The sequence below is a fragment of the Anser anser genome (genome assembly GCF_964211835.1).
Source record: "Anser anser genome assembly, chromosome: 2".
In the NCBI taxonomy this organism is placed as follows: domain Eukaryota; kingdom Metazoa; phylum Chordata; class Aves; order Anseriformes; family Anatidae; genus Anser; species Anser anser.
In genome coordinates this window covers 71739587-71767359 of record NC_139721.1, presented here as the reverse complement: position 1 = coordinate 71767359, position 27773 = coordinate 71739587, and the positions used below count along the sequence as shown (strand labels likewise).

At 36.4% G+C, this 27773-nt stretch overlaps 1 protein-coding gene across 3 annotated transcripts; it reads left to right on the top strand.

Annotated features, from left to right (window-relative positions):
* The first annotated feature begins 28 nt into the window (after window positions 1-28).
* On the top strand, window positions 29-27640 carry VSTM2A (V-set and transmembrane domain containing 2A). Of its 3 annotated transcripts, none has more exons than XM_083825207.1 (5): window positions 29-641; window positions 2869-3035; window positions 3874-3924; window positions 7323-7659; window positions 24724-27640. In XM_083825207.1, the coding sequence occupies exons 1-5, from the start codon at window positions 563-565 to the stop codon at window positions 24798-24800; spliced, it is 711 nt and encodes a 236-aa protein (XP_083681333.1). In that variant the 5' UTR covers window positions 29-562; the 3' UTR covers window positions 24801-27640. The 3 variants fall into 3 exon arrangements, with proteins under 3 accessions (XP_083681333.1, XP_083681334.1, XP_083681332.1); XM_083825208.1 differs by having other exon boundaries at window positions 24586-27640; XM_083825206.1 differs by having other exon boundaries at window positions 33-641; window positions 24846-27640.
* Window positions 27641-27773: the final 133 nt, after the last annotated feature.

Here is a 27773-nt window from a genome sequence, read left to right as displayed (position 1 = left end):
GAGAGAGGGAAGGGTTAAAGGCATCATCGCAGCCATTAGAGGAAAAAGTTGAAGCAATACAAGCACAGTAGACTTCTCTCCCCCCCTCACACACCCACCCCCCACCCCCGGCCATTCCCCACTCCCCTCTTCCCAAGCCAGATCAGTGTGTAGGGAGGGCAGTCATCACGCCATCCTGAGCAGCAGGAGCTGACGTTGGACGAAGGTGCCAGGTAGCTGAAAAAAGGCACGGACGGCAGCTGATACCCACTTTTCAACGTGGTTTTTTTTTTTTTTTTTTTTTAGTCTCAGTCTGGACTTCAAGCAACACAGCGCCTGAGACAGCTCATCTAAACCTCACTGTATTGCAATACTTGCTCTTCCCAAAGAAAAAGACTCCACTGAGTAGCAGAATGCTGCCAGTGTCGCAGCTAGGGCTACAATACAGAGCTTTTTTGTAACATTTTAAAGTCTCTTTCTGTTCATATATTTAGAGATACGTAAACACACCCATATAAAAAATCTTCCTTTTTTGAAGGATCCTTTGGCTTTTGTTACCCTGATGTGACTTCTTCGTCTTGGAATGATGGGGATCTTTCTAGCTTATGTTGGATTCTTTTTTTTTTCAGTTATGTATATTCAACAAGGACTTTCTACCCAAGGTAAGATTGCTTATTGTCTGATGCATGTGTGTGTGTTTTCATGCTATAACATAGTGAGAACAGAATTGGGGAGAGAGGAAAAAAAGGATAAAAAGAAGGAAAACAACTACAATGGATAGGAGATGAGGACACCAAGTATCAGGTTTAAATTTATTTTTAAAATCGTCTTTAAATAGGAACAGTAACAAGAAGTTTCCCCAAAGTGGTAATAAAACAGTCTTCTTTTAGTTGATTGGGAAGAAGTAAATAAGAGGCACCTTGCAAAAGAGTAAAGGGGTGATGGTGAATGGATGTATATGTGTTTGGGGTTTGCATGTCTGTGTGTATGCATGCCTGCATATAATAAACACCTATCCGTGCATGCATAATTATTGCATTCAGACCAAGTACCGGATGGCTAAATCTACTGCCTCCCTTAAAATATTGCAGACTTTTTCACTGCATCCCCTTTCCTCTCCTGTTATCTTAGGAGTCAGACCTTCATTTCCATTTGGTGACTATGTATAATTCTGAAAAAAATAAGGGGGGGGGGGGCAAAAAGACAAAATCGACTTCTATGAAGACCTTCCCCCCACACACACACCACCACCACCACCAACCCACCCCGCGTCGCCTTCCCCCCCTTCTCGCCGAAAGGCACGCCTTGCATTTCAAGCAGCCGCGGCGCCGCAGGAGCCGGTTGTTTGGGACCGCCAGGGCTGCGGCGCCGCTGTCAGCACCACGGGCAGCTCCCGCGGGGCCGCCCCCTGCCCGCCGCCCCCCGACCCGCCGCCCCCCGACCCCTGCCGCGGCCCCGCTGGGCTTTGCGGGGCTGCGCGGTGGCGGTATTCCCCCTCGCTTCTCCGCACCGCTCACGAGCCTTGACCGGGGGCAGGGGGCTGGGGAAGGTGGACACACAAGGACGAGGTAGGGGGGAGTAGGCAAACAGAAAAAGACCAAAACTTACGAGCCCCGAACACGCAAAATGCAAAGCCTTTTTGCCGGTTTAACTAGGGGATTATCAGGCGGTGACTGGGGGGTGGGAGGGGGGGGACACGACTGGACGACAGCGCAGGAAGGGCACCGTGAAATAAAAAGCTAGTAGTATTGCCGAGTAGCTGTTGACAAGCACAAAAGGAGGGAGGGAAAGGGGGTGGGGGGTGTGTGGGGGGGAGGGAGTAAAGCTGTTTGCCCAAATTCCTAAATTATCCCACCAATTCCAGGTTAGCTAGGAAGACTGGATAGGGAGACAGAGGGGAGGAAGCACTGGCAATATCTCCTTTGCATCATAATATGCTTTAGTCAATCTGTAACAATGCATAACAGAAAGCAACGTTGCAGGCTCTTCCCCAAATTTCCTCTTCTTGAAACATGTTTTATTTATTACACTGTTTGACTGTAGTCCTCCCTCACTTGACTAGCAATTTCATTATGCTCCACGATTTTAAAGTGAAATATGTGATAGGATAAGAAAGAAGTCAAGACTGAAACTTAAAGAAATATTGGTGCCCCAGACTATGTCCATCAGGATTAGTTTTTAAACCTAGCAGTGGTATATAGAGATGAGCAAACCCTGTTTGTCAAAGGACTGCGATACAAAGGTGAAGGTTAGTTCTAGAAAGTGCATGCCTGTACTGAGAATTAGAAGATGTGTTGCTCGTGGTCTGATTATGCAAGCAGAGACTCTCAGAAAGAGTAAATAACTCAGGTAAAGCCTTTGAAACGGGCACTTTAATAAATAAGTGGTCATAACCCGCTACTAAGAAGAGCGCCCATTCCAGTAGCCACTCCAGGCAGCCTTGGAAGGTTTAACAATTTACACATTTCCAGTTCAGCTCTACAAAACACAATAAATCAGCCTCACATGTTTTTTCCTCTTCCAAACTGTCTTGAACAAAATCCCTCAGTGAGTTTGAAGAAATACTGCATACTGCCCAAGGGTATTTGGACTTAATTAAATGAAACTTTAGTAGCCCATGGGAGCAAGCAGTGGGGTCTATAACATTTGCCATAAGCAGAGCTTAGACTGCAAGGAAAGTGAATTTGTACATAAGGGAGAAAATGCATACTTGGGTTTTAGAAAGACCAGGGGAGATGTATGGGGAAACTGGAAAATCAGAAAAGAGAGGGAATGAGGAAAGTACAGTGGATGAAATGAATAGGGAGAGAAAGAGAAAGACAACACAAAAAGGAGAGAATTAAATGTGCAGTTAACAGGATCCCAACACACCACACATTTGTTTTTCAGCAAAATTCACTGAGTTTCCGCGAAATGTCACGGCCACTGAAGGACAGAATGTGGAGATGTCTTGTGCTTTCCAAAGTGGCTCTGCTTCGGTGTATCTTGAAATCCAGTGGTGGTTTCTGCGTGCAGCTGAGGACCCAGAGGTTGGAGCTGAGGTGACAGGCACTCAGGTACTGGTCCTCTGCCTTGGGGTCCCCGAACCACCTGGGTACACCACGGGAGAGGGGGTGGAATGGGAGGGAGAGAAAGTGGGAGGAAGCAAAGGGAGGTTCTGGATCTCACCAGGGTCTTAATTTCAGCTGTAAAATAACAGTGCAGGAACCTGCAGAGAAAAATGCCCACCTCAAGGGATGGCGCCTTTGGTGCTTGTCACTTTCAGGAAGCAGCTAGGGATGTTCACAAAACCACATCGATTTCCGAAGTCTCTTTTAATCTTTTTTTTTTTTTTAATGTTTTTCCTCCCCTCTCTGTCTCTCATTTTCCCTTTGGAAACCAGCTGTTCAGAAACTGCTCCTTGTGGGAATTTTTATTTCCCAGACGGCAAGATCCTACACAGCTTTTTATTTTACAGCTGGTGCAGTCCAGTTGGCAACCCTAACTCAGCATGCGGCTGCCACAGGAGGGCACGTTTTTTTTTGTGTTTTTTTTTTTTTTTTTTTGAGGGGGGTGGTGGTGCTGGGGGAGAAGCCAATTACCCATTCAAGACAAAAATAAATTAATTAATTTAAAAAAAAAAAAATCCATACAACGGCTCACTTTCAGCCTTCCGAGCAGGGCAGAGGGAGCCGCGTCCACCTCCACCGCCACATGGGGGCCCCGACAAGGCTCTGGCTCGAGCGGTGCCAGTGTCGCACGGCGGGTCTCAGCCCCGGCGGAGGCGGAGGCTCAGGCTGAGGCTGAGCAGACGGAGGCCGGACTCTGCCCGCCGCGGCCCGCAGGTGGCAGACGCGGCGCGCCGCTCCCCACTGCGAGGGCCGGTGAGCCACGGCGGCGCTCCTTTCCCTGCAGGTGGAGCTCTTGCCCGAGCGGGACCTGGAGAACGACGGCACGAAGATAAGCGTAAGTGGCGCCCCCACGGAGCGGGCAGTTTCCCAGCCCGGTGGCCGGGATGTTCCTAACCCAGAGCACACCCGGGCGCGGAGCCCTCATCCACGGTGCAGCCCCTGGGGACAGCGGACATGAAGGCGTCAGCAAGGGAGGACCTGGGTGGTAGAGCTTTGGTAGAACCTCTGTTTCCTGTTTCCACCATGTGAAGCAGAGAGCCCGTGCCCATCCTTGTACTTGCTTCCAATTGCCCTGAGCAACTGCCGAGTGTGCCTTAGCAGTCCTAAACTGCTTTCAAGGCTGAAATCTGGCCCTGAAGCTGCACTTTCCTTCAGTGTTTAAATGTGTGCTTTCCTAGCTTCATACCCACTGGCAGAAAAAAAAAAAAAAAAAAAAGCTCAGTCCAAGGACAAAAGCTCCCCGTTGGGAGTGATCTCTGAGAGAGAGGTCTTGCTGCTAAGTTTTTTTCTGAGGAAAGTGGGGTTCTGACACCAGAGTTAACTACCTGCAATTCTGAGATTAAATGAAAATTGTCAAATAAAATAAAATTATGAGCAGCATTGCTCCAGCCCTTGTCCAGTGGAAGAATGAATTGCCTTCCTCAACACTTCAACACACCCATATCCCAAGTCAGGCAGAGCTACGGCCCCTGACCTCAGTAGAGTTCAGATGCTCTTCCTTTAGCATCCCAAGATATGTACAGTGGTGGGGTCATGCTCACTGCAGTGGAAAGACACAGACATTCAGCAGATACTGCAACATAAATACTTCTTAAGAGCCCAATGGAGTTTTCTTTTTCTCAGGCACAATCTCTTAGGGACTGCCTTTTAGCTGCATTAAAGGCTATAACTACCAGCAAAACTTAAAACAGCAGCAGAAGCAAGTCATTTCCATTTCTTTCACTTTTTTCCTCTTCCATGTCTATGAAAAATTAACCAAGTAATTATGTCAGGTTTAAGTGCAGGTAGGTATAACTGAAGACCATTTATACAGCAGAATACATATACTTTCATATATACCACTCATATTCTAAACGTACTTATATTTTCTGTGATACTTCTCACCATGCCTTATAATTCATTTGTGTTATGGACTGTATCTTCAGCTACATTTGTAGACCATCTTACAAATGATGTCCACATGTGGCCTCTGGATACTATTCTACTAGACACTGTGATAGCAGCCAATTTATTCTTCATTGATACCAGCACACTCAAAATCCACATAGCAATGTATATGTCTGTGACACATTATGGGCTGTAAAGCTTGACCTGTCTTTCAAATTAAAAAACTCTTTCTCTCATTATGTACGATAATAATCCATGGTGGGGTATTTATTAAATGTTTTTAAAAGCTTGCATAATATATTTTGCATTTTTCAATTTTTTAAAAAATCAACATTACAGTCTAAATACATGATAGAAATGTAGCTTTTCTTTCTTTGTTTCTTTGTTTCGTTTCTTTGTTTCGTTTCTTTGTTTCTTTTTTTCTTTCTTCCTTCCTTCCTTCCTTCCTTCCTTCCTTCCTTCCTTCCTTCCTTCCTTCCTTCCTTCCTTCCTTCCTTCCTTCCTTCCTTCCTTCCTTCCTTCCTTTTTCTTTCCCTCTTTCCTTCTTTCCCTCTTTCCTTCTTTCCCTCTTTCCCTCTTTCCTTCTTTCTGGTCTACAAAGAATACCCATTAATACTAAAGGAAAATATCTTCTTGAAGAGAATAAACTTTTAAATGTACTTAGTAAATTATTTAAAGAGGTGCAAAAATTTGTGTAGTGGGTTTTTAAACTGTGCTGAAATACACTACTTCTATTTTTTTAAATTGAATAACTTCTAAATTTCAAATTCAAACCCCAAAACATATTCTGTTCTCTAATTGTGCAACTCTGTTAACTTTGCAGATGTTGTATGAGGGCAAAGAGAGACAGAATATGACCCACAGATTCTTTTTCCATCCATGTGGTTCATATGAAACTTCTTTAATCCTTTTGCTGAATATGAGCTATTCAGTAGAAATTTTACTATTATTATTAAATGTGGTTTAAATAACTATCCAACACTTTCTGTTTAATTGATATTGCATATGTTCTGCCTGAAAGTATGCAATTTATACTTTCAACTCTTGGATTGCCAAGAATAAAATCAGATCTGGAAGCTCTACAACAGGCTGTAAGGTCCATCCAGTACCCAAAAGCATATTCATAAGTATCTATCTTCCATTTAATAAGCAGGAAGAAAAAGCACTTTGCCAACACTGGTGACTATAGTATGCCATGCTATCAGAAGCAATGTGTTAAATAATCACCAAGAACACGTGCCTCATTTCAGTCTAACAGCTCTTCATTTCTGTGATCCACCATATATTAATTACCCTGATGTTTCCTCAATGCCCATCACTGATATGACGCCAGGTAACTATTGCATCCATGTTTAAATCATGGGTGCAAGTAATGTAGTTCTCTGTTCCACTGAATCCCCTTTAACCGTTTTTCTGTGGGACAACAGATATTAATCAATATAGAAATTAATAGCCAAATAATTAAATATAAATTATCTGAAGTGATGAATGTACAGAAAAGAATTTGTGTTACTTTTCTTAATGTGTCTTAATGTCTATCAGACATTTCTAGATGCATAATTCACTCAGACATGCTTTAAATATGAGACAAAAATATATTATTCTCAGATATTAAAAACAACTACAGATAAATTAGTAGTCTGATTTTAGCTGAAAAAAAAAAAAAATTATCCTGAATATGTGCTGCTTTCTGCTGTCAAGTCGCAGAAATGACATATGACTTATAGTAAGTACACACTTAAATGAGACAAAAGGAACTGCCCAACACAAGATATCTTGTTATGGCTAATAAACCAAAAATACCTAAGGTTTGGACATGCCTGGAGTCAAACTGAATGTCAAATATGCAATTTCAATGTAGTGAAGACTACAAGCTAATCTAATATATAATTATTGAAGAAGTTTAAATATTGGCAAACATCTCCAACAAAATTGTTAATACAGTAGTTCAGAAGCTGGATTATTTAATATAGCCAACTAACTGGAAAGGTTTAACCAAAAAAAGTGAACAGATATTATGTTTGTAAAAGAAAGCTCGTTAAAAGTGCACATAATCTGAAGTAATTAATTGGAATGAATATGGTAGTTTGCTTTATTTGTCTGAGGCCAATTAACATTTCAGAGTAAACCTTCTAAACAGTTTTGAAAAGAAGATATCAGACATCATCCTAGATATAAATATCCTAGTTGTAACTTCACTGCAGTAAGCACAATTACACCACTGGTTAACGTGGCACATGATCTCTGGACAGGCTCTACATCAGTAGAGTCTTCCCAGAGAAAGAATAATAGCTGATGCCATGTTTTTCTGTTTTGTTTTGTTTTGTTTTCCTGGAAAATTTGCAGACAGTGAAAGTACAAGGGAATGACATCTCCCACAAGCTGCAGATTTCAAAAGTGAGGAAAAAGGATGAAGGCTTGTATGAGTGCAGGGTGACCGATGCCAACTATGGAGACCTTCAGGAATACAAGGCCCAGGCATTTCTCAAAGTCAATGCTAACAGCCACTCTCGGCGAATGCAGGCCTTTGAGGCATCTCCAATGTGGTTGCAAGACATGAAACCTCGCAAAAACATCTCAGCAGCTGTTCCAAGTAGCATCCATAACTCTGCCAATCAGCGTGTACGTGCCACTTCCAGCCCTGAAGCAGCAGCCAAAATCCCCAAACAAAGTCCACAATCAGGTATGGTAAAGCATTTTGAGTATTTCACTTGATTGCTTACCAGCATGTAAAAGGAGACTATCTCAATGCGGTAAACAGGAATTCTGACTAGGAAGATTCTGGTGCTCATTTATTCCTCCATCTTTCTGACCCTATCTCTCCTGCTATTTCCTTAGTTCTTAAAAGCTGAAAAATCAGCTTATGGGAAGAAGAAACAAAGAATGTTATGTTCCTATATGTGGAGTTGACCTCTACTCATTCATCTAAGGTTAGGTCTCTAATTAAGACTTAGCTTTCCCTGTTGTGAATGGAGACAGGAGCATGTCAGTGAATTACTTATCTCATTTTAATGATGGCTGTGCATGACAAATGAAATAAAACACCTACCTAGAAGTTTTTATTCCTAGAGTGATTTAGGCCAGTCACCTAACTTTTATACCTCTAACATTTTGTAAAATTAGTCAGTTCTATTTTCAAAATGAACTAGATTTCTAAATCTAAGCAGACCTTAGATACTTCTTGTCATTTTTCTGTTGTGTAGGCTTTAGAAAGAATGTAGGTTTGTCAGAGAATGCAGGTTTGTCATCTTCAGAAGCTTGGCCATACACTTTGAATCAAGCACTAAAATGTTAATACCTCAATTGTCTGTCACATATAAATTGACACATTTTGTTTGGGAGATTTTGTATCACACTGTACAAATAGCTTATATTGATTATCATTGAATTCAGTAAATTGATACAGTAAATCTAGTAAATACAGTTAAGTAAATTTCATCAATTTAGTAAACTTATTCAAAGTACATTGATACAGTAAATTCTACAGTTATGTAAAGGTACATGAATGTACAGGAGGTGAAACTCATGACTGCTTTATGATAGCAACAGAGAGATATACAAGATAAATAATTTAGAAGTTGCAAATGATCAAAATTCTTCTGGAAAATAAGCTTTGCAAGTTTAAGGGTTTCTGGGTTACTTTTTATACTGAGGTTCCAGTTTAACAAGGCAGGAGACCACAGCCTTGTGTAAAATAAGTTATGAATAATAAAAATTTTTGTTTTGATGCATCATTTTACTGCTAGCAAACACTATGCCATCAAAAAAAAACAACTGGGAATACAACAAATTTTATAGCACAGCTATTGTGAAATCACTTTCACCTCACAGGCATAATCTTGGGAAAACATTCTGATAAGGAAAATACACTTCCTTTACAGAATGGAAAAATCTTGTTATTCATATGAAAACTATTATTGCTATTAGAAAAGATGATACATATACTACCACAATTTTACCTCTGTGAACATTTATTGATTTATTTATTTAAAACTTACATTTAGTTCTCTTTCCCTGGAATGGAGACACTTTCAGTTTTTTAGTTCCTCCAAAACAATATTTGAGCTGTTAGAAGAAAAGAAATATTTCAATAGATTTAAAGTCATTACTTTACTATGACTTTCCTTTCATAGAAATGCATATAGTGATTATTTTCCATTGGAGTAATGTATTTCAAAGTAGCAGACTTATCCATAAAATGAAAACTCTGTTTTTTGTTCAGTTCTATGTGAAATTAATTAAAATAGTCACAAGTTTATGAATTGTATAGACAGATTATACTGCAGTGGGGCCAAAGTGTGCTCACAACAGCTGATCCACCTCAGATATATAATTAAATATATAATATTGTTTATGCCTCTATTCTTAAAAATGTATCACAGAATTAGTGGACATTTGTTATTTGAGAGCTAGTAAGCCATTACCTGGAAAAGACCTCATAAAATAAACTGAGAAAAAAATTATCTCTATTTTTTTTCCTTGAGCAAAGATTATTATAGAACAAGTACAGCCAATCCCAATCATATATAATTTAAAAATTAAAAAGATTAAAATACAATCTGATTTATTAATTCATTTGTTTTATGATGGAGCACAGATTAATGGTGTATTCATCAGAGGTGAAACTTATCTGCTGAAGAAACAGGATATACCAGGAATCCATGTTAGGCTTAATTCAATTTAATGGTCACTTACTACAAAGTAATTGCTGGTGATATTTTTGATGAACATCAGTTCAACTTTTGCGAACCAAGATTTAATTAATTAATTAATTTATTTATTTATTTATTTTGGAATATGTGGGCCTGATTTTCTAGCTATGGTGTAATTTTGATTTTCTCTCCATTTTACACTCATTCTACACAGATAGAAATACCCACAAAAACAGCACAAGGTGCTGGGATGGGGAGGGGAAGAATATCTGTATGCAATGTCAAGGAGCAAGTTCAGCTGAGGAGTGCGAGACTGTAGTTGCGAGACCTCAGAAAAATAGAGAAGATATGGCAAAGATAAGAAAGAATAACGTTTCTTTAGGACGTGTAATCAACACAATCTCTTTATACTGTCAAATGAGAAATTACTCTCTTCAAAAAAATGCTAAGGGTACCTGCAAACACAATATTGTTGCGTGATTACATTACATGTAAATGATGCATCTATCCAACCTACAACACAGAAATGTAGTTGAACAGAAATTTATCACTATTAACCTGATGTTTGTGTTTGAAAAACCTAGGGGTTGACTGAGATATGTTTATTCATGCTGACTAATACATTGACTTCAGCAATACTGTTTGAAAAGTACTACTAATTATATCAAATATTCTCCAATGTTAGAGAGCCAGTATATAGTTTTCAGCAAGCAATAATTTTTACTGCCATGTTCACAGACATGATACTGTAAAGCAAAATACTTTAACAGCAGAGGGAAATGTGACACTGTGAAATTATTGGGAAAAGTATTCAACCATTTCCTAAGAACTCAGCTACTAGTGTAAGAAAAATTGGCACCAATCATACAAATATTTTGTCCCTAACATTTATTTTGGAAAGGTAGGTAGCACTCTACTTAACTCCTTCCATCCTGAAGCATACTGCAGAATTCCAGCTATTTCTTAGCAATAGATGTTTAATAAGTAGCTCTAGAAAAACAGCTGACAGTCACTGCCATTTCAAAATATCAGTTTTCCACATCTGAGCAGATGTTTCTGCCAAATATCAGCATTTTCCAGCTGAGCAGATGTTTCTGCTATTCTTCCTTTTTACTCAAAAATAAGCGTATCTGTGAAAATAACTGTGAGGGGGCTATATAGCCAGTATTAACAAACTGATGTGGTATGAGGTTCATTCAGTATTTTGTTCTGCTCTGAAAAATGCTATGTGAGTTTAAAAATAATTATTATTGTTAGAGTAATGGAAATTTAGTATAGAAAGAAAGAGCTAAGGAGAATATCCCACAGTTTTCAGATAATACACTGAAAAGCATTCAACATCTACTTCAAAGTAAAAAAAAAAAAAAAAAAAAAAAAGTTGGGAGAGCGAAAGTCAAAGCTAACAGTGCTTGACCCTTTCATTTCATATTCATGGGCTGCAGCAAATGAAGTAAGCCATCACAGCATAACAGGAATCTGAGGAATTTGACAGACTAATCTGCATATATCCAGAAAATGTCCTATGTAGGTGGAGTGACAGACATTTTTTTTCCCTGCATAATTCATAACGAAGTATATTAGACCACAGGTAGAAGTACAGAGTTATCACAGGGTCTTGTAACTCTAGGCAATGTTGCAATTAACTGGGCTCCAAGAGCTGGAAAGAATTCAGTCAAAAGTAATCTAACTAGTTGGCACCAAATCTCTGTCTTTCATGGATATGAATCAAGATGAACTCTGCTAGCCGCATTCAAGTCACTCAACATTTGTAGCAACAAAAAGGGCTGCAAAATTTGAGGTGCTGAGAACGTATATATCCCCCAAACTATTTCTGTTCTGCCATGTTTTGTCAAACCACTCAAAGCCATTAGTTGCTTTTCAGATTCACGAAGATTAGGCTGGCAGAACTCATGAGGGAGTAACTACAAATGAAGAAATGACATTAGACCCATTTTCTCATTGTTTACATACAGACTTTGCAGATATCTTGCAACCTTTTATTCTTTCCTGAAGTAGAAAATTCAACTGCTGACTGAACTACATGCCAAAACTATTCTTGTGATGGCAGAATTGCTATAAGTGACTCAAAAAGGAGCTCAAAGGAGAAGAAGGTCCTTACCTAAGACAGAATGACCTGGATTCTTGGCATCATAAATCAAGCTGAGAAACTGATCATCAGGCTTGAATACAAGAGAAGAGGATGAAAACCTGTTTCTTGAGTCTATTGATACTGATAAACAGATGACATTCCTTCCAGCCTCCATTTTTATCTACAGGATCCAGGAATCTTTTATTAATTACCCATTAAAAACAAATTTAATGTCTAATTTGAAATCTTCTGAGATATATACCAACTTTTTTTTTGTTTCTTTTTTTTTTTTTTTTTTTCTTTTACATCTATTTTTAAAGTTAAGGGGTGAAAGGTCTGTTCTAGCCTCCACCAAGGTGACAGCAAACATTACTACTTACTTCATTACAGAAGAGACTAGCTTTTGAGGCTGCTTTTTTTTTGGAAACACAGCTGAGAGGCACTAGCTGTTGTTGTGATTGTTGCACAGTAAAAGTCAAGTCTCTGTTTTTTTAGGACTACATGAAAGTAAAAGTCAAATGAGGTTTTTGTTCTTGTTCTAAACCTTTATCAGCAGAAGTCCTCAGAAATTCTTCCATGATGATGATGCAAGGACTATCCCATTTTAGATCTGTATACATTGCAGTCTCTATTTTTACTTGAAATTTGTGTTTAGTTCTCTTTTCCTGAAATGAAATTACTCTACTTGTTTTTATTTTCTCTGACATAACTGAATAAATTATAACCATGTTAGTTAATGCAACCCTATTAGGCGGTTAGTTGTTGACCTTGAAATTATAAGTATCTTCAGAGAAGTGCTACCCTGTTCTTTGTCCCAGAGGAGAATGAATTCACTACTGCTTTATATTTATTTCAAATAATAATAATAATAATAATAATAATAATAATAATATGTATACTTATTGTTATAAACAAATGCATATAAGTATTTAAACTCCTATTCCTGGTCCTTAGTCCAACTGTAACTAAGGGTTTTCAGTGGATCTGGAATTCTAACTCCTGTCGCAAGTTAAAAATAGATGCCATAAATCATGCAAAATAGTATCTACTTTTTATAACAATCCCTCATTGCCATTGCCAATTGCTGACACCATGCCACTGCCACCTTTCTATTCCATTCTATTTCTCGTACAAAAACAAATGTTCAGGAATTGAGAAGAGAAAGAACTCCCCAAACACTATATGTTCATTTTTGTTGTACTAAGGGTTTAGCAGTTGTTCAGTACCATATGCTCATGCCAGATAGTACTGGGTATACTTAGTTTCAAACATATCCTCTTTGAAATCAGAGAGATTATTTACATTCTTAGTTATGCCCATGGTTAAGCACCTATACTGAACCCTAGAATAAAATCAATGTCATTTCAGATTTGTTTAGATAATCATGGATTCTTACCTTAAATATATGGTGTCTCCTGTGTAATCTGTATACCTGTAAAAATGATTGTGTTTGTAATGAAACATGAAATAATCTTAACTAATCACAAGCAGGGGTAGCAGAGAATTTGAGAAAGCAAATAATGTCAGATTAGAAACAGCCTGCTACAGGAAAGGGGACTCCATGGCAGATTTCCTTTTTTGATATTCAGACATAACCTGGACTAGTGCTGAAGAGTTGGTTTTCCAGATAACTCACAGGTTATGACAACATGGAAAATCATCTTTTGAGTGCTGCACAATGTATTTGTCTCCCATGAAGTCACTGCAGAAACAACGAGGACAAACATGGCAGGAGATAAATACACAAAGTTAAACAAAACAAAACAAAACAAAGCAAAAAACAAAACAACAAAAAAAACCCACAATCATTTCACCATTTTTCTATCCGCATTGTTATCTACACAACTGTATACTAAGATCTTTTCTGTTCTTTTAGTAGCATTACTGAAATATTAGGCATTCCATGTGCTATTGCTATGTACGTACTTACTCAAATCTCTTCTTTTATCTATTTAAAAATTAACCCTTCAGACTTACCTACAGAACAAAACTAGTACATAAAGGTCTGGTATGGAACCCCACAAGAGTTCCCTGAGAAGCAGAATCACACTCATTCTATTCTACGTGCGTGATATAAATTTAATTGGTAGTTAACTACAATAAAGATTGCAGATGGGCCACACAGTTAGGAAAGAAAGAGATTTAGAGAGAGAGAGAGATGTTGAGAGAGACAGAGAGAGGAAGAAAAGAGGAAGAAAAAAGAGAAGCTGTTTATGAGTTGCTTGTCAGCTCACTCAAATTGCTTTTCATTGCTACACAATCAGGCAGCTCGCACTGGGTCATCAGAGATTGCAGCATATGTGACAGGGCCTTCTCTTGAAATAACTGATGGGATTTCCTTGCTTCAGAACACAACTCATTTGTTACTTGACACATATACAGCAAAGCAGAGGACTTTTTTTTTGTTGTTGTTTTTGTTTGATGAGCAGAAAGCTTCTTGTGCATGGTGCACTACTTCATTATGAAAATCCTTTGCATCACTTATAAGTAATATCACCGATAATTTAAAAGAATGGCTAGAATTTTCTGCTGGTTTGAATGGATGAATGCTGAAGCAAAAAGAATGGCATTCATTTACGATAGCAAAAAATTTGGCTCAAGCATAAGAATGAGGATGAATTCTCCCCCACTCATAGAGTGAGAATAAATTATAAGAAGAATCCAAGCTTTATCCAGATGTTTATACCTAAAAACTGTTGTTTTTCAACTTATTCAAATTCAGGGAGAGGCAGATGTTCTTGGTGGTGTCTTTTGTTGCTTTTTTTTTTTTTTTTTTTTCCACAGACTATCTTGAAAGCTCAGTGCTCTTAGTATTTTCTTATTCTCTGAACAGGGATTTTCAGTTTGATTAAACAATTCATGATAAAGATATTCCAGACACATAAGCTCTTCACAGTTACAGTAATAATTAATCCTGCATTGCTGATGATAAAACCAGATGTCATTTGAAGAGAAGCTGATGAAGATTTCTGGTCTTGTGAAGAGAAGACTCTGCCCCAAAACCTTAATTTTACTTTATCACGAGGAAGTTGCCATCATACTATGTGGCAGTCCAGCTTGCTATTCTGTCTGCGTGGTTGTTCCAGCCTGATCCACCTCACTGAAGTTTGTTGCCCCACCTACTCACAAATGATTCTGTCTTGGAATAAAACTGCCTAGTGTGCTGAAAAGAATAAAAAAAGGGAAAGTTAAATGCCACAGATGGCATTCCTAGCCCTTTGCACATAGGTTCTGTTTTTGCATCAACAGCAACATGTATATATATAACAAATCAGAATGCTACTTCTGCTTCCAGTCCTATTTCTACTGATGTTATTCACTCAGCTTCTACTGTTGTCAGTAACACAGAGGGAGGTTTTTGGCAACCCAACTGAAGCCCTTGCAAGGGAGCCGCATCTCCTGAGAAAATGGGGAAGGGGAAGAAGAGGAAAACCTCTTTTAGACATGACTATATGGCTATGGTCTATCTATTTTCTCCATTTCATCTTGTGCAAGTAAAAAAAAGAGTTAAAGATATTCCGTCAAGGAGAAAGATCAAATGAAGCCAAGAACTTACAGTAGGTCTCACAGTAAGCTAGACATTCAGATGGTTCAAAGCCCTTTATTAGAATACTGATTTATAGTATACAATACTGTTGAAGAATATGGTTAGACAGCATTGTGCCTGTCCAAAGCTCTGTCAAAATATCAGCTCAAAGACCTATATTAGTGTCCAGTTTAATCCTTCACATGCATACAATATGTACTGATCAGTGATCATTTTATACCTGAAAAATCTTTCAACAAAAAGGAATGACATTTTATATTTATGACTTAACCCACACCTCAGAATGTTAAAAAATATCTGGAAAAAAAAAAAGCAAGCAACAAAAACAGCAATTTAGAATGTGAATAAGATGGAATTGATGCAGGATTTCACACAAATCCTTCAAAATGCATTCTAGTGATCCACCATTTTTAAACTACTACACTGGCTGTAGGGGTGATAGACTTTATTTTATTTTATTTTATTTTATTTTATTTTATTTTATTTTATTTTATTTTATTTAATTTTATTTTATTTTATTTTATTTTTTGTATCAAAGGAACAGGAAGGGTGAAGGCTATGAGTTGTACCCTCTGATTTGCTCTTACAATTTAAAATGTCACCCCAAAGTCTCTGTCTTGTGCAGATCAGAAGTTGTTGCCCCAAACCTGGGCAACAGAAGAAAATACGTGTCAGCTCCTCAGCTGTCCTAATTCACAGCAGTGAACATTGAATGAAGTCATTGGACTATAACAGATGATAAACTAAAGCATCAGTTTGTTAAATTAAGGTAGATAAAGAGATTACATGGGGTTTGCTCCTGTTACTCCTTCTGTTGGGGGTTTAATTTCCATAAGATGGGGAGGTAGGTAGATGTAGGCACTAACATCTTAAACTGCTCCAGCTAAAGCCATTAAGAGCTCGTGAGTCATAGTCCTTAGACAGAGGGATGTTTTGTTAATCAGTCATTGTTCTAATCTCTATAACAAGTGCATTATCCACCAGGCAAACAAAGGATTAGAAGAATGGTCCCTGCCTCAAAACACTTACAATCTAGGAATCAGACAGAAGAAAACAGACTCATCCAGTCAGATGGGTACAGATAAAGGGGAACTTAGGTGAGTTCCATGAAAATAGCTCTTATGTAAATGATATAAATAGAAAGAAATCAGGCTGACTGTATGTCAAACATAAGCCTAAGACATGTCAGGTGTAAAAAGAGAGCAAAGGGATTGAATATCTCATGCTGAAATATTTACAAAGAATGACAATTTTCCGTCTGTCTATGTTATAATAACCCTTCTTGTATGTGCTTGTTGGTATGACAGTACTGTTGAAGAAGATAGAGTAATATTAAGTATCATCCCATTTAAGATTTTTTTTTTTTTCTGATAAATGAAAGGATGAACAGGGTGCAAAAAGCAGGAGGAGAAAGATGAGTTCAATTATATTTTTTTCAAATAAATCTTTTTTACTGCAACTTTATAGTATCTTTCAGAAACGTCTCTGTTTAATTACAATGATGCATATATCAAATATACACACATTTATGTATATTACAAAAATTCTTAGCAAGGCATGCTAGAGCCAGCTTTAGCTAAAACAGTAGAAGGTGGTTGCTAACAACAGTCAATTCAAGAAGAATTTTAATTAGCAGGTGAAGTTACCACCTTCATTTACGGTGGGGCATAGCTATATGCAGGTGAAGGGACGAGGTTGGGATACCATAGATCAGTCAGAAAAAAAATCTGCATTTACTTTGGAATCAACCATTTCATAAAAATTAATAGAAATGCATCAGTTTACATGTTTTTCTGTCACATATTTAAAAAAAATGCCTGACATTTTATATCCATGTTTTTCAGGAATAGAATGAGGGATAAAGGTGCCCAGTACTGTTGAGAGCAGTCATAAAGCATGCTACCAGTGGTTTGCAAACAATACCACATAACTAAATTAGTGCCTGCATTTGCTTGAGCTTACTCCTCTCCCATCCCTCTCAGCTTTTAACTGTTGCAATGAGCATTGTGTATTGGACTATTTCTCACACTGTTTTAATTTAAGTAGCTAACAGTGATGTTTCACCTATTATGTGCAAGGAACCCCTTTCCCTAAAACTACTCACTAAAAATGAAACAGCTGAAGTCAATGTATTACTTATACATGTGAAGAGACAGCCAATTTAGGGAAAAAATAATAATAATTTCAGGCTCAGGCACTAAATAAAAGGAGGAAGAAAATTAAGATATCATCTACAAATGGGTAATGTGTGAAGATTTGTGACTGAAACCCCAAGATACAGAGAATGTCATTCTCCTCAGAACAAGACATCACTCAGGGAAGTTCTAGTATAAAGACAAAAAAAACCCTTCAACAATATAGTAAATGCCTAGTAGTGGAACTAGTTATATTTGTACATCTTCTAAATACTTCAGAGACAACAAGGACTCACTATATCCTTGGCTGAGCACATGAAAAGTGAGGTAGCTGAGCACTAAAAAATGTTTAAGTTGCTAGAAGGAAGAATTTGCATAACTAAAGATTAAAGCTGTGTGTCTTAGGTTCAAAGATCATTTTGACTCTGACACACTCTACCCTGCTAGTAAGTAAAATATTATTTTCTTCTGAGCTACATATTAATGCAATTTAAACCAAGTTACACTATTAAAAGAGAAGGAAATGCACTGATGGAAATGATAATTGTAAATGACAGGATAAAGGAGATGAGAGAGAGCAAAAATTATCCTAGAGATGGAATAAGCCAATTACACATCTTCCTGAAGAAGATATGTTCAAACTCAACAGTGATTTTTACACTATTCTCACCAGAATGGTATGAAAATCTACAAATGTTGATCACTTCCCACTTCAGCTATATGTTTAGGGACCTTACCCCATCCCTACTGTCCGCTCAAGTTAAAAAAATGACATGGTCAGATCATTTTGATGATCTCATCATCATCTTTCATTTTAAGAGCTACATTAGAGGTCATTTTATCTTCTTCGTAGTGAATGATGCCCTAACTAGGAGCCCTGGTTGTAGTTAAGGGTTAAAGAATGAATAATGAACAAAAGCAGTGTCTGAAGAATTAAAAAAAAAAAAAGTTACGACCCTGAGATAGGTTGCAGAGGAAGAAAAAGACTTAATTTTTGCCTTGGGTATGGGTTGATGCAAGGAAAGATGTAGAAAACAGCCTAAATGTAAAATCCCATGAATGTTCACACCAGCATACCCATAATTGCACTTCTGGCCATCTCGGCATTATGAAATTGCAGAGCTCATTAAAAGTTACATTAATCTGTCTTTCTTTCTTCATACTGATAACAATTGCCCTTCCATAGATTTATTATGACTTGTTCTGGACAACTGCCTGAAGCCATGTATCATTTTACTACATGCTACCAATGTTTGAAGTCTCCTCAGGTTTTTCCTCTTCCAAGTATTTCAATCACAAGTTTGAATTAGAACATGGCTTTAGATATAACTGGAAGTGAATTCAAGGCTGTGACCTGTCTCAGCCCAGAAAGAGCTGCAGGAGTTATTGTGGCATAAATCTCTGTCAGAGTTCTCTTCTCTGCTCAGGGTTGCAAAATTCTCACTTTCTTTTGACCTGGGACAGCACTGAAAACCTCCGTTTGCCTGGTCATCTCACTTACAGAAAGCTAGGGAATAGCAATCTAGCTAGGGATCCCAGCCCTCTCCCTCACCTACTCTTCGGGTAACACAGACAGAAAAGACCAGTGATATGGAAATGAACAGAGCTACACACTGACTGCAAAGTCTAAGTAGGCTTCATGGAAATGTAATACATAGCCCATTCCAAATTCCCACCAATTTCTAAAGTTCCACCAGTTGGAAGCAGTAGTTTTATTCCAACATTCTAAAAGCAAAACAAAACAAAACAAACAACAACAACAACAACAAACAGTCAAACAAAAACAGAAGATCAGATACATTTTTCTGGTATGTAAGATGAAGTTATTTGCCCAGTGTGGTGTAGTACACTCACCCAAGACAGTGATGGGCAATTCACACTATTTTATGTTGATAGAAATCTGACTACTGTATAGCTAATGGAAAAAGATATACTGGAAGAAAATATCTACATTAGGAAGCTTGAACATAATACCTAACACTTTTATTGGTCACTTCCCCAAAATCAAACACAAGTGATTGATCCTTGAAATAAATATGAGAAGTAATTCCCCTGAGGAGGGAAAGGTAGACCTTACATTTGCTGAAGGGAAATTTTCTTCCCCAGTGTGGGTATATATTCTAGCCATACAGGAGAACTATAGTTGACTGTGATTTCTGCAGTTCAGAAAAATAAAAAAAGTAGCAATTGATGGGCCAGAGAGGAAGAATCTATTTATTTCAAATCTTTGTGAAACATATTCAAATAAAATTTCTGATAGAATCAACTGTTTTCTCCCACATTTTTTTTTGACATAAAAATACAAATACCTTCCAATAAATTTAATGATTAATGAATTTCCACAATAAAATTAAGGCAGTAACTCTTACATATTTTAAACGGAAATCATGCTAAATTATGATTTCATGTTTGAACTGGGACTGTCAAGAAGTCTGTTTCAAATGTAACAGTATATATAGCAAATGTGATTGTTGCAAAACAGAAAAACAGACACTTCAAAATGGCAGATGTCAGCAAAAATTCCTGAAGAAGAAAAAAATAATGAAGCTGACAATATTTTAGCGTCTATTTGATTTCAGAAGCCAGTAGCCCAGCTGGTATTCAAGACAAGGAAAAAGGACACACACACAGTCGCCCACTTCCCAATATATATACAGAGATAGTTTGTCATCATGTAATAGATATAAAGAATCTAGAACAGACTTTTGTGTGACTGGCTGTATTTTTCCTGTACTGGTCAGCATGAAACCAGGACTGTACTCAAACATTATTCTTCCCTTGTGATCAGTGGCTTACTGCTTAAAGAAAACTGAAAGATACCCTCATTAAATGTACATGCTTAATAAAACATTGAAGCAGTGCTGTTGAACTCACAGATTCACTCTGGTATGTATGTGAGTAATACAGACATTGTAAGTGAACCTGCAAGAATGTATTTATTTATTTATTTATTTATTGAGGAATTAGGTACCGAGGGTTAGAATGCTGTAGGCTATTATATCCCAGTGACTTTCCAGGTCTCAGCAAACAAAAGGTATGCCAAACTTGCTACATTTCAATCCTTGGAGTTGTAAACTTCTTCACACCCGACATGGTTAAGTGTACCAGGTGATCTTAAAAATAGAGTATTCTAAAACTGTAGGGCCTAAAGCAGCTGCTTAACTTACAAATTTCTGTTTTGTCCAGCTATGAAAAATAAATGGGCAAAATCATGAAGACAATATTAGCTTTTCTCTGCCTGGTTCATAAAATCCCATATATTTTCATACAAACTTTGTCTGATCAATATCCTAGTGAAAGCGAGGATATATAGTAATTCAAGGACTATAGTCATTCAGGCATGCAGTGAATAACAAGCTTTTTGATCAGTTAGGGCTAACTAGCAATTTATAACTTCAGCTGATATGCAATGTTTTATACTTAGACTCTCTAAAATTAATTTCATTAACTGGACAAAATCGATGCTCCGTCATTTGGTCCATACACTATGAGCTATGAAATGTGCTTCAGCATTTGTGACAGAGATTATTTTATTAATTTGAACAATAAGATCACAATTATTTATTACTATTGTTCTCTTCTCTCTGTTTTCCTGGCATTTAAGTAGAAGACATATTAGAACAAATCACAGTTTCAAAGAGTTTAATGGCATGAATTACTCTTGTAATACTGAACAGAGCCATATCTCATGATAGTATGCCTTTGGCAAAGCAGCATTCGTTTACAGGAGAAGGGCAAATATTTCATGGACATTTGCTCTTCTTGATGTGTGTCAGTGACAGAAAACAAAAAACAACATGTAGGGATTCACTACTCTCAACTATAATTTAACTGGATCTCAATGGCTGATAGGCCAAAATGTGGGAAACCCTGACCAACACATCAGGTAGAGCTTAACCAACATTGCAGAAATAAAATATGCATTCATACTACCATTATTCCTCTGGGTTATTGTCTTTGAGGGCAACATAATTTTAGTCCAGCTTTGCTCACTATTCTTGACCTGCAATAAAATCTCTTTTAACTGTCATTATGTTAATTAGAAGATGATGTTAAAAATAACAGGGAAATGAGCAATTGGTTTAGCAAATCCACAACCAGATCAACAGTGTTTTACTTATATTACTGTGCTCACACTTCCAGTGATATTATTTAAGTCCCGCTCAGAAATGTACACCAGATACAGATCTTTATGAAAAGTCCAAATTTGGATATTCCATATTTTTGAGACATTTGGATTTAGATCTCTAACTTTCTTCTGACTTAAGTCTAAAAATAATGCAACAAAACTGTTTTAAAATATATATTGTTATGTCTATATATATATATAAAACATATGTATATGTGTATTAAATGTATATTTAAAATGCTATATTATTTACAACTTTTGCTCTTCCAAAATCTAAAGAGATTCTTGGGTTCATGAGAGAACAAATTAAGATATTTTATGTATCTCCAGAAAGAAAAAAAAAAAAAAAGTCAAACCTTGTTATATTTAAACTCCAGTTGTATTTCTTAAAGCATCATGGAAAAGATGAAAGTTTCCCTAACAGCCATATTTGTCACTGTGGATTGCAAATCAACTTTATTGAGGGTGAGATATTACTGAAAATATATCATTTGCATTTGGCAGCATTTTGGAAACTCTTTAACCAGTGTATGCATCTCTGATATCACATTAGGATATACTAACTAGTTCCTGAAACCATACAAAGGACACAGTACAAAAGACATGCCTAAAGTGATTTCCAGCAATCCTAAGAGCCTTTCTTCACTTAGAGGCTGAATTTGTGTTAATATTACCCCAACATTTTCCCTATGTTCTCTATTGCTTTAGCTTGCACTTACTGTGTGCACTTTGACCTAAATTCCTCCCAAGATAAACAAACTTGTTTACAGAAGAACATGCTTGCAGAATGTGATATAATTTGGAGGGAGATCATTATTTATACAGTAACTGAACATTATATAAAGAAGTTTATCATGTCTTAACATTATATAAAAAAGTTTACAATGTATATACAATATATGATCCCTAATTTGTGGACCTATGGATTGTCATACTGGAAAGGAAAAACAAAACAAAAATCAAAGAATGTTTTTTTCTGAAAATGTTATGGTGCTGCTTATCCGCCAGTGAAGTAGTTTAAGACAAATTATTTTTACTGTACGGTTTCTCTTCCTTTAAAATAACAGATTTAAAATTAACATTACAGTTTTAAAATTCTCAAATTGTAATACCATTAATTGTTAAACAAACAAACAAACAAAAAAAACTTTTAAAATTTCCATGAAACTCTTGTATTTATCCTTATTTCCTTATTTGCATTTTATAAATGTTATGTAGAGGAAATCTACAAAGACATCCCCGGAATTGTCTTTAGCTGTATATTTCCCTAATTCAATCAAAAAGATATTTAAATAGAAATAAAACAAATGAAAATAATTCAATATAACATGAACTAATCTAACACTAAAATAGGTTCAGTAACTATGTTCAGCTAACCTACTTAGGGAAAGAAAATCTTTTATAAAAATCTGTTAAATGACAAATTTTATACCTATATAAACGACAATAAAGCCACTCCACGATAAAATCAAAACTAGAAATTAAACCTGACCCTTGGGTACCAGCTTGTAAATAGTAGCTGTACAAGAACAAACCACAGGAAGAACTTGTAGCAAATTTTCTTGTTTGTTTGCTTGTTCCTCACACAGAACAAGTGATTTGAGAAGCCCAGCAAATTACTGCAGCGTAGTGTAGGCAGTAGCATTGTAGAGACAGGCAAGAGACAAATAGGTTTGTTCTTGTCTACCTTCAGCAGGAACTAAGCATAGAGTTCCCTTGGACTTCTTAGAGAACGTTAATTATGTGTTTGTGACATGGCTCTATTTAAAAGTTAATATTCATTCTGAAGTTCCGTTCACATGTGGATAATTTAAATATTACTGTTACTTAGAAACTCTTTTGTGTGTTACAGAGCAATGTCTTCTATGACAACTACTGTATATGCCATATGTTTACATGGCATACCATATATTTATATGATAAATACAAGAAAGCTCTGTTCACAGATCTGGGATTTAGTTTAAATACCCCTTTTGAAGGGAAAAAAATTAGTAAATGGAGAAACCAAAATACTTCTTGCTACAGTTATAAACATAGTTAGCAGATAGAAAAATATTTTACTGATAAATGCCTGAAAACTTTAAGAAATGAGCAGGTGTCTTTTAGTTTTTTTTTTGTTGTTGGTGGTGGTGGTTTTTTTTTTTCATTGTATGTGTTGTTGATGAGAAGATAAGTGTGCTTTTTGGGGCTGCAATTGAATTCGGTATTCAATTTAATAATAAATTATTCACAGAAGAATCTTATACATGATTAAACAATTAAAAAAATAATCAGTTTTGAACAGTATTATAGACTGCTTATAACACTATCAACACTTCATTACAGAACTGATGCCTGTAATGATTGATAACATTCATATTTTTCAAATAAACAACATAGTAATAAATTCTATTAGTCATGTATTAAACCTGTTATAATAAGAATTTTATTTATGGCATAACCAAGTCAAACTTATGATTTTCACCTCAAATAATATGTTTCAAATTCCGGACTTTTTTTTTTTTCCTTTTTATCATAGGAAGTTATCATTGAGACTTGGTGTGTAATACATCTAAATCCTCATGTCCTTCGTGTGCCAATATTTCAATTTAATTAATGTAGTTCTGAATGTTTTTATTCTGATAATATGCTTAAAATATAAAGCTATGTTTTGAGAAACAATATAGACAATTGTTTTCATAGCTTTCTAAAAAAAAAAAAAAGAATCTGAGAAAATTCTATTGCTCAAAATGAATAGTTGAAATATTTAGCATTCTGTTTTCCCATTGTAAATTGCATAGCCCTTTGCCAGTATCTCTTTTGTTTTACAAGGAAATACTCTGTAGCTAGTAGATTTTTTTTTTTTATTTTTTTTTTTTTTTTGCTAGTAGGCAATGATGTGATGCTGGAAATGATTTTGTAAAGAATGCTTTGAAGTGGAAGGTGTTTGGATGTGTTCCTCTTGGTATATTGTTCCACTGGATAACATTGTTTTAAAAAACAGACAAGAAACAAAAGCAAAGCAAAAGAGAAAACCTCCCTGGGACTGAAATACTTTGTATGTGTTGTTATTTGCAGTGCATGCCAAGACATTCATGGGCACCAGAGCCAACCTGGCGAGCTATTTAAATATATAAATGTATATGTTTAAAACAACCTTATAAGGAGCATTGGAAATCTGCAAGATGAGCGAATATCTTATAACTTCTTCCGCAGGTGCGAGGATAGCTACAAGCCATGGACTTTCTGTCCTGCTTCTTGTTTGTGGCTTTGTGAAGGGTGCTTTGCTTTAATCTAAAAGTGCTGACTTTTTCCAATATCACTTTCTCTTCTTAAAGCAAAGAGCAAATCGCCTGTAAAATCCACGGAGCGGACAGCAAAGTTGACCCTAACCTCCAACCACCACTCTGCACCCAATGTACTCTAAATCTCTACACAAGGAGCACCTTCTTCAGGAAGTACAAACAAAAATACTAAATAAATAAATAAGTAAATAAATATTATAAAAAGAAGAGGATACCACATGTTTTCTTGATATATCTTTTCTTTGGCGTATCACTGATCTTTTATTTGAAGAGAACTGGTGTGATGTAATCAAATGTTTTGTAACAGCAAGACCTAGTTTCCTTTTCTTTTGGCAAGGAGAAGCCTCATCCTTGACTTCTCAGGGGTTGGTCTGCGAGTCATCGGTACTTTAGAAATAACCATGGATGACATTTGGTTTCACATGATGAAAGAACTGTTCCAGCCTAGAAGCAAACAGAGGCCAATTAATGAGACAAAACATAATGATTCAACATTGACCCCAATAAAAAAACTCACAAACTTTGCCAAAAAGCAAAAAAAATATTTTTGTTTGTTTGTTTTGTTTTTATTTGTTGGTTTGCTTGCTTGCTTGCGTTTTGTTGTTGTTGTTACTGTTGTTGCTTGGTTTGGTTTGGTTTGGTTTGGTTTGGTTTGGTTTTGGTTTTTCCTGCATGAGGAATAGAAAGGAGAAAAAGATACTCTACAAAGCAGTTAAGCAGACTAGAGGACATTGTTTCTGTAAAATAAATGAGAATCTTTTTTTTGTTTTGTTTTGTTTGTTTGTTATTCTCTCTCCCCACCCCACCCCCACCCCTTTTTTTTTTTCCTTTTTTTTTTTTTTACTGTTTTGGTGGTGGTGGTGATGGTGGGGTTTTTTTTGGTTCCTTTCTTGTTCAATGGTGGTAATTGCTGATTTAGGCCAACCCCTGATGACTGCGTGGAGGTTTATATGTATATACACCTTTTTTTTTGTGTGTGTGTGTTCTATATTTCAGTGTGTTTTCTCTAATTTTGCAACTCCTGTATATGCAAAACTAACTTAAATTCTGTAAATTGCTTACAGTCTCTGTGATATAACTTCCAAGTAGACATACTTTGGTCCCCATGCAAGCCAGTTTTTAATATTATCTATATGTTGGGCCACCAGTAAACATCTTTCTTTTCTTTTTTTTTTTCTTTCCTTTTTTTTGACAGATCATTACTTTTTAGTTTGTAATTCAGTACTGTGTGGATTCTGTAAAACATACCTTCACTTCCAGTGGTTTGACCCTTTTCAGCCCTCTGTTTACTCTGTAAATGCTCATTAAAATTTGTTATGGTCTCTAGACAATGAATTACTTTAGTTTTGTGTATGTTGTATTGGAGTTCAGTTGCTGAAAGCTCTTTTAATTTGTGATGTTTATAGAGAATGAAGTGATTTGATCACTAGAGACTGTAAAATGCAGGTTTACAGTCAGATTCTGCATGTAAAGTAAGGTTAGAAGAGGAAAACAGACAAATAAAACGAGATGGCTTAAAGGATATTCTTTCAGCAAAGACTGTTAGGAAAGTGAATTTAAACTGACAAACTGTATTCACAGAACTTCTTCTACATAGCCAAAGAAACAGCTTTCTTTGCCTTTTTTTTTTTTTTCTGGAACTGTATTGTCACTGCTCATTGATATTCTCAATTAAAATACTTCATGTCTGAGAACTGAACATGAAAATTTTGCTGTTGACTATAACAATATGCATTACATGAAATACATTCATTAATGCAGGAAAGAAAATTTGCTTCCATTTGCAGCTGCAATCAAGAAGGATTTTTTTCTTGTTCCCATCCTTCCACTGGTGCTGAACAATCCAAACCCTGTCATCTATCAGCATAGACAATCATGTACTCCATATGCTTATTATGATCTATTTACAACAGCATAAAGTGTGGTCAGCTGAGAGATTTCTCCACTTTTTGAAGTAATACAAAGAAGTAAAAATTATGTTTAATATTTCACCTATCCATGGCTTATAGTCCTAATATTTTATTTCAAAATGTCCAGAAGGACCAATTCTTGCACTCCCTTAAGTCTTCCCCCATTAATTTCATAGTAGAAAAAAAAAAAAAATGATACAGAATCAAAGAGTAACACTAATGTTTTGTAAGAGGCTAACGTATTAGTGCAGATGTTATTCCCCTTAATCATAAGCTTGACTGGGAATGGTCAGTCTTCGGTTTTAGAAAAGTCTTAGCATTTATAAAGAGAGTAAAAGTATGGTCGAATACAGATAAACCAGGAATAATTATCAGGAGAAAAAAAGGAGAAAGTTCTTTTATTTCAACACAAAGTTAGTGACTCATTAGGGATATTGCATATTGAAAATGTCTCTATAGTAACAATAGTTTATCATCCTACTGATAAACTATTATTTGTTTAAAGTAGAAACCGTCCCCGTTCAAGTATTTTGAATTAAACACAGCATTTTGGATTGAAGAGAAAGTAAAAGAAAAAAGAGTCAAAGCTGTTTGAAATCTCATTTTCAAAATGCACTGTGCAAACAAAATTTCAGAACCCTGGAATAAATGCCCCATTTTTCCCGTGCAATAGTCATCTGTGAATGCATGTTGTGAGAATCTCCCATGTGGAGTTTGGAAACATACGATTCCAGTGATCTCAATAGGAACCAAATGCTTAACATCATGCATATTTCATATGTTTACGTATATCTTGTATGAATATTCTGGTATGCACGTAGTCAAGTAGACAATCGTCAATGACAAACACAGCATTACATACAGCATTTTTCAGAAGTATTTTAGCAGCATATTATTAAAGTTATATTCCGATCATTATGTTAACCTAATACTGTGTTTTGTTTTATGCTATTAGCTACTTAGGTATAAATCACCATGTATTAGGAAGTGAGATGAAAGAACCAACTGAAACTAAAAGCAGGTTTCTAGACTACTGAGAATAATGTGATCT

Coding starts and splice junctions, on each gene's coding strand:
- VSTM2A (XM_083825206.1), top strand. CDS start 563: ATGATGGGGATCTTTCTAGCTTATGTTGGATTCTTTTTTTTTTCAGTT. Junction 642..2,868: donor ACAAGGACTTTCTACCCAAG/GTAAGATTGCTT, acceptor TTTGTTTTTCAG/CAAAATTCACTGAGTTTCCG. Junction 3,925..7,322: donor ACGACGGCACGAAGATAAGC/GTAAGTGGCGCC, acceptor GAAAATTTGCAG/ACAGTGAAAGTACAAGGGAA.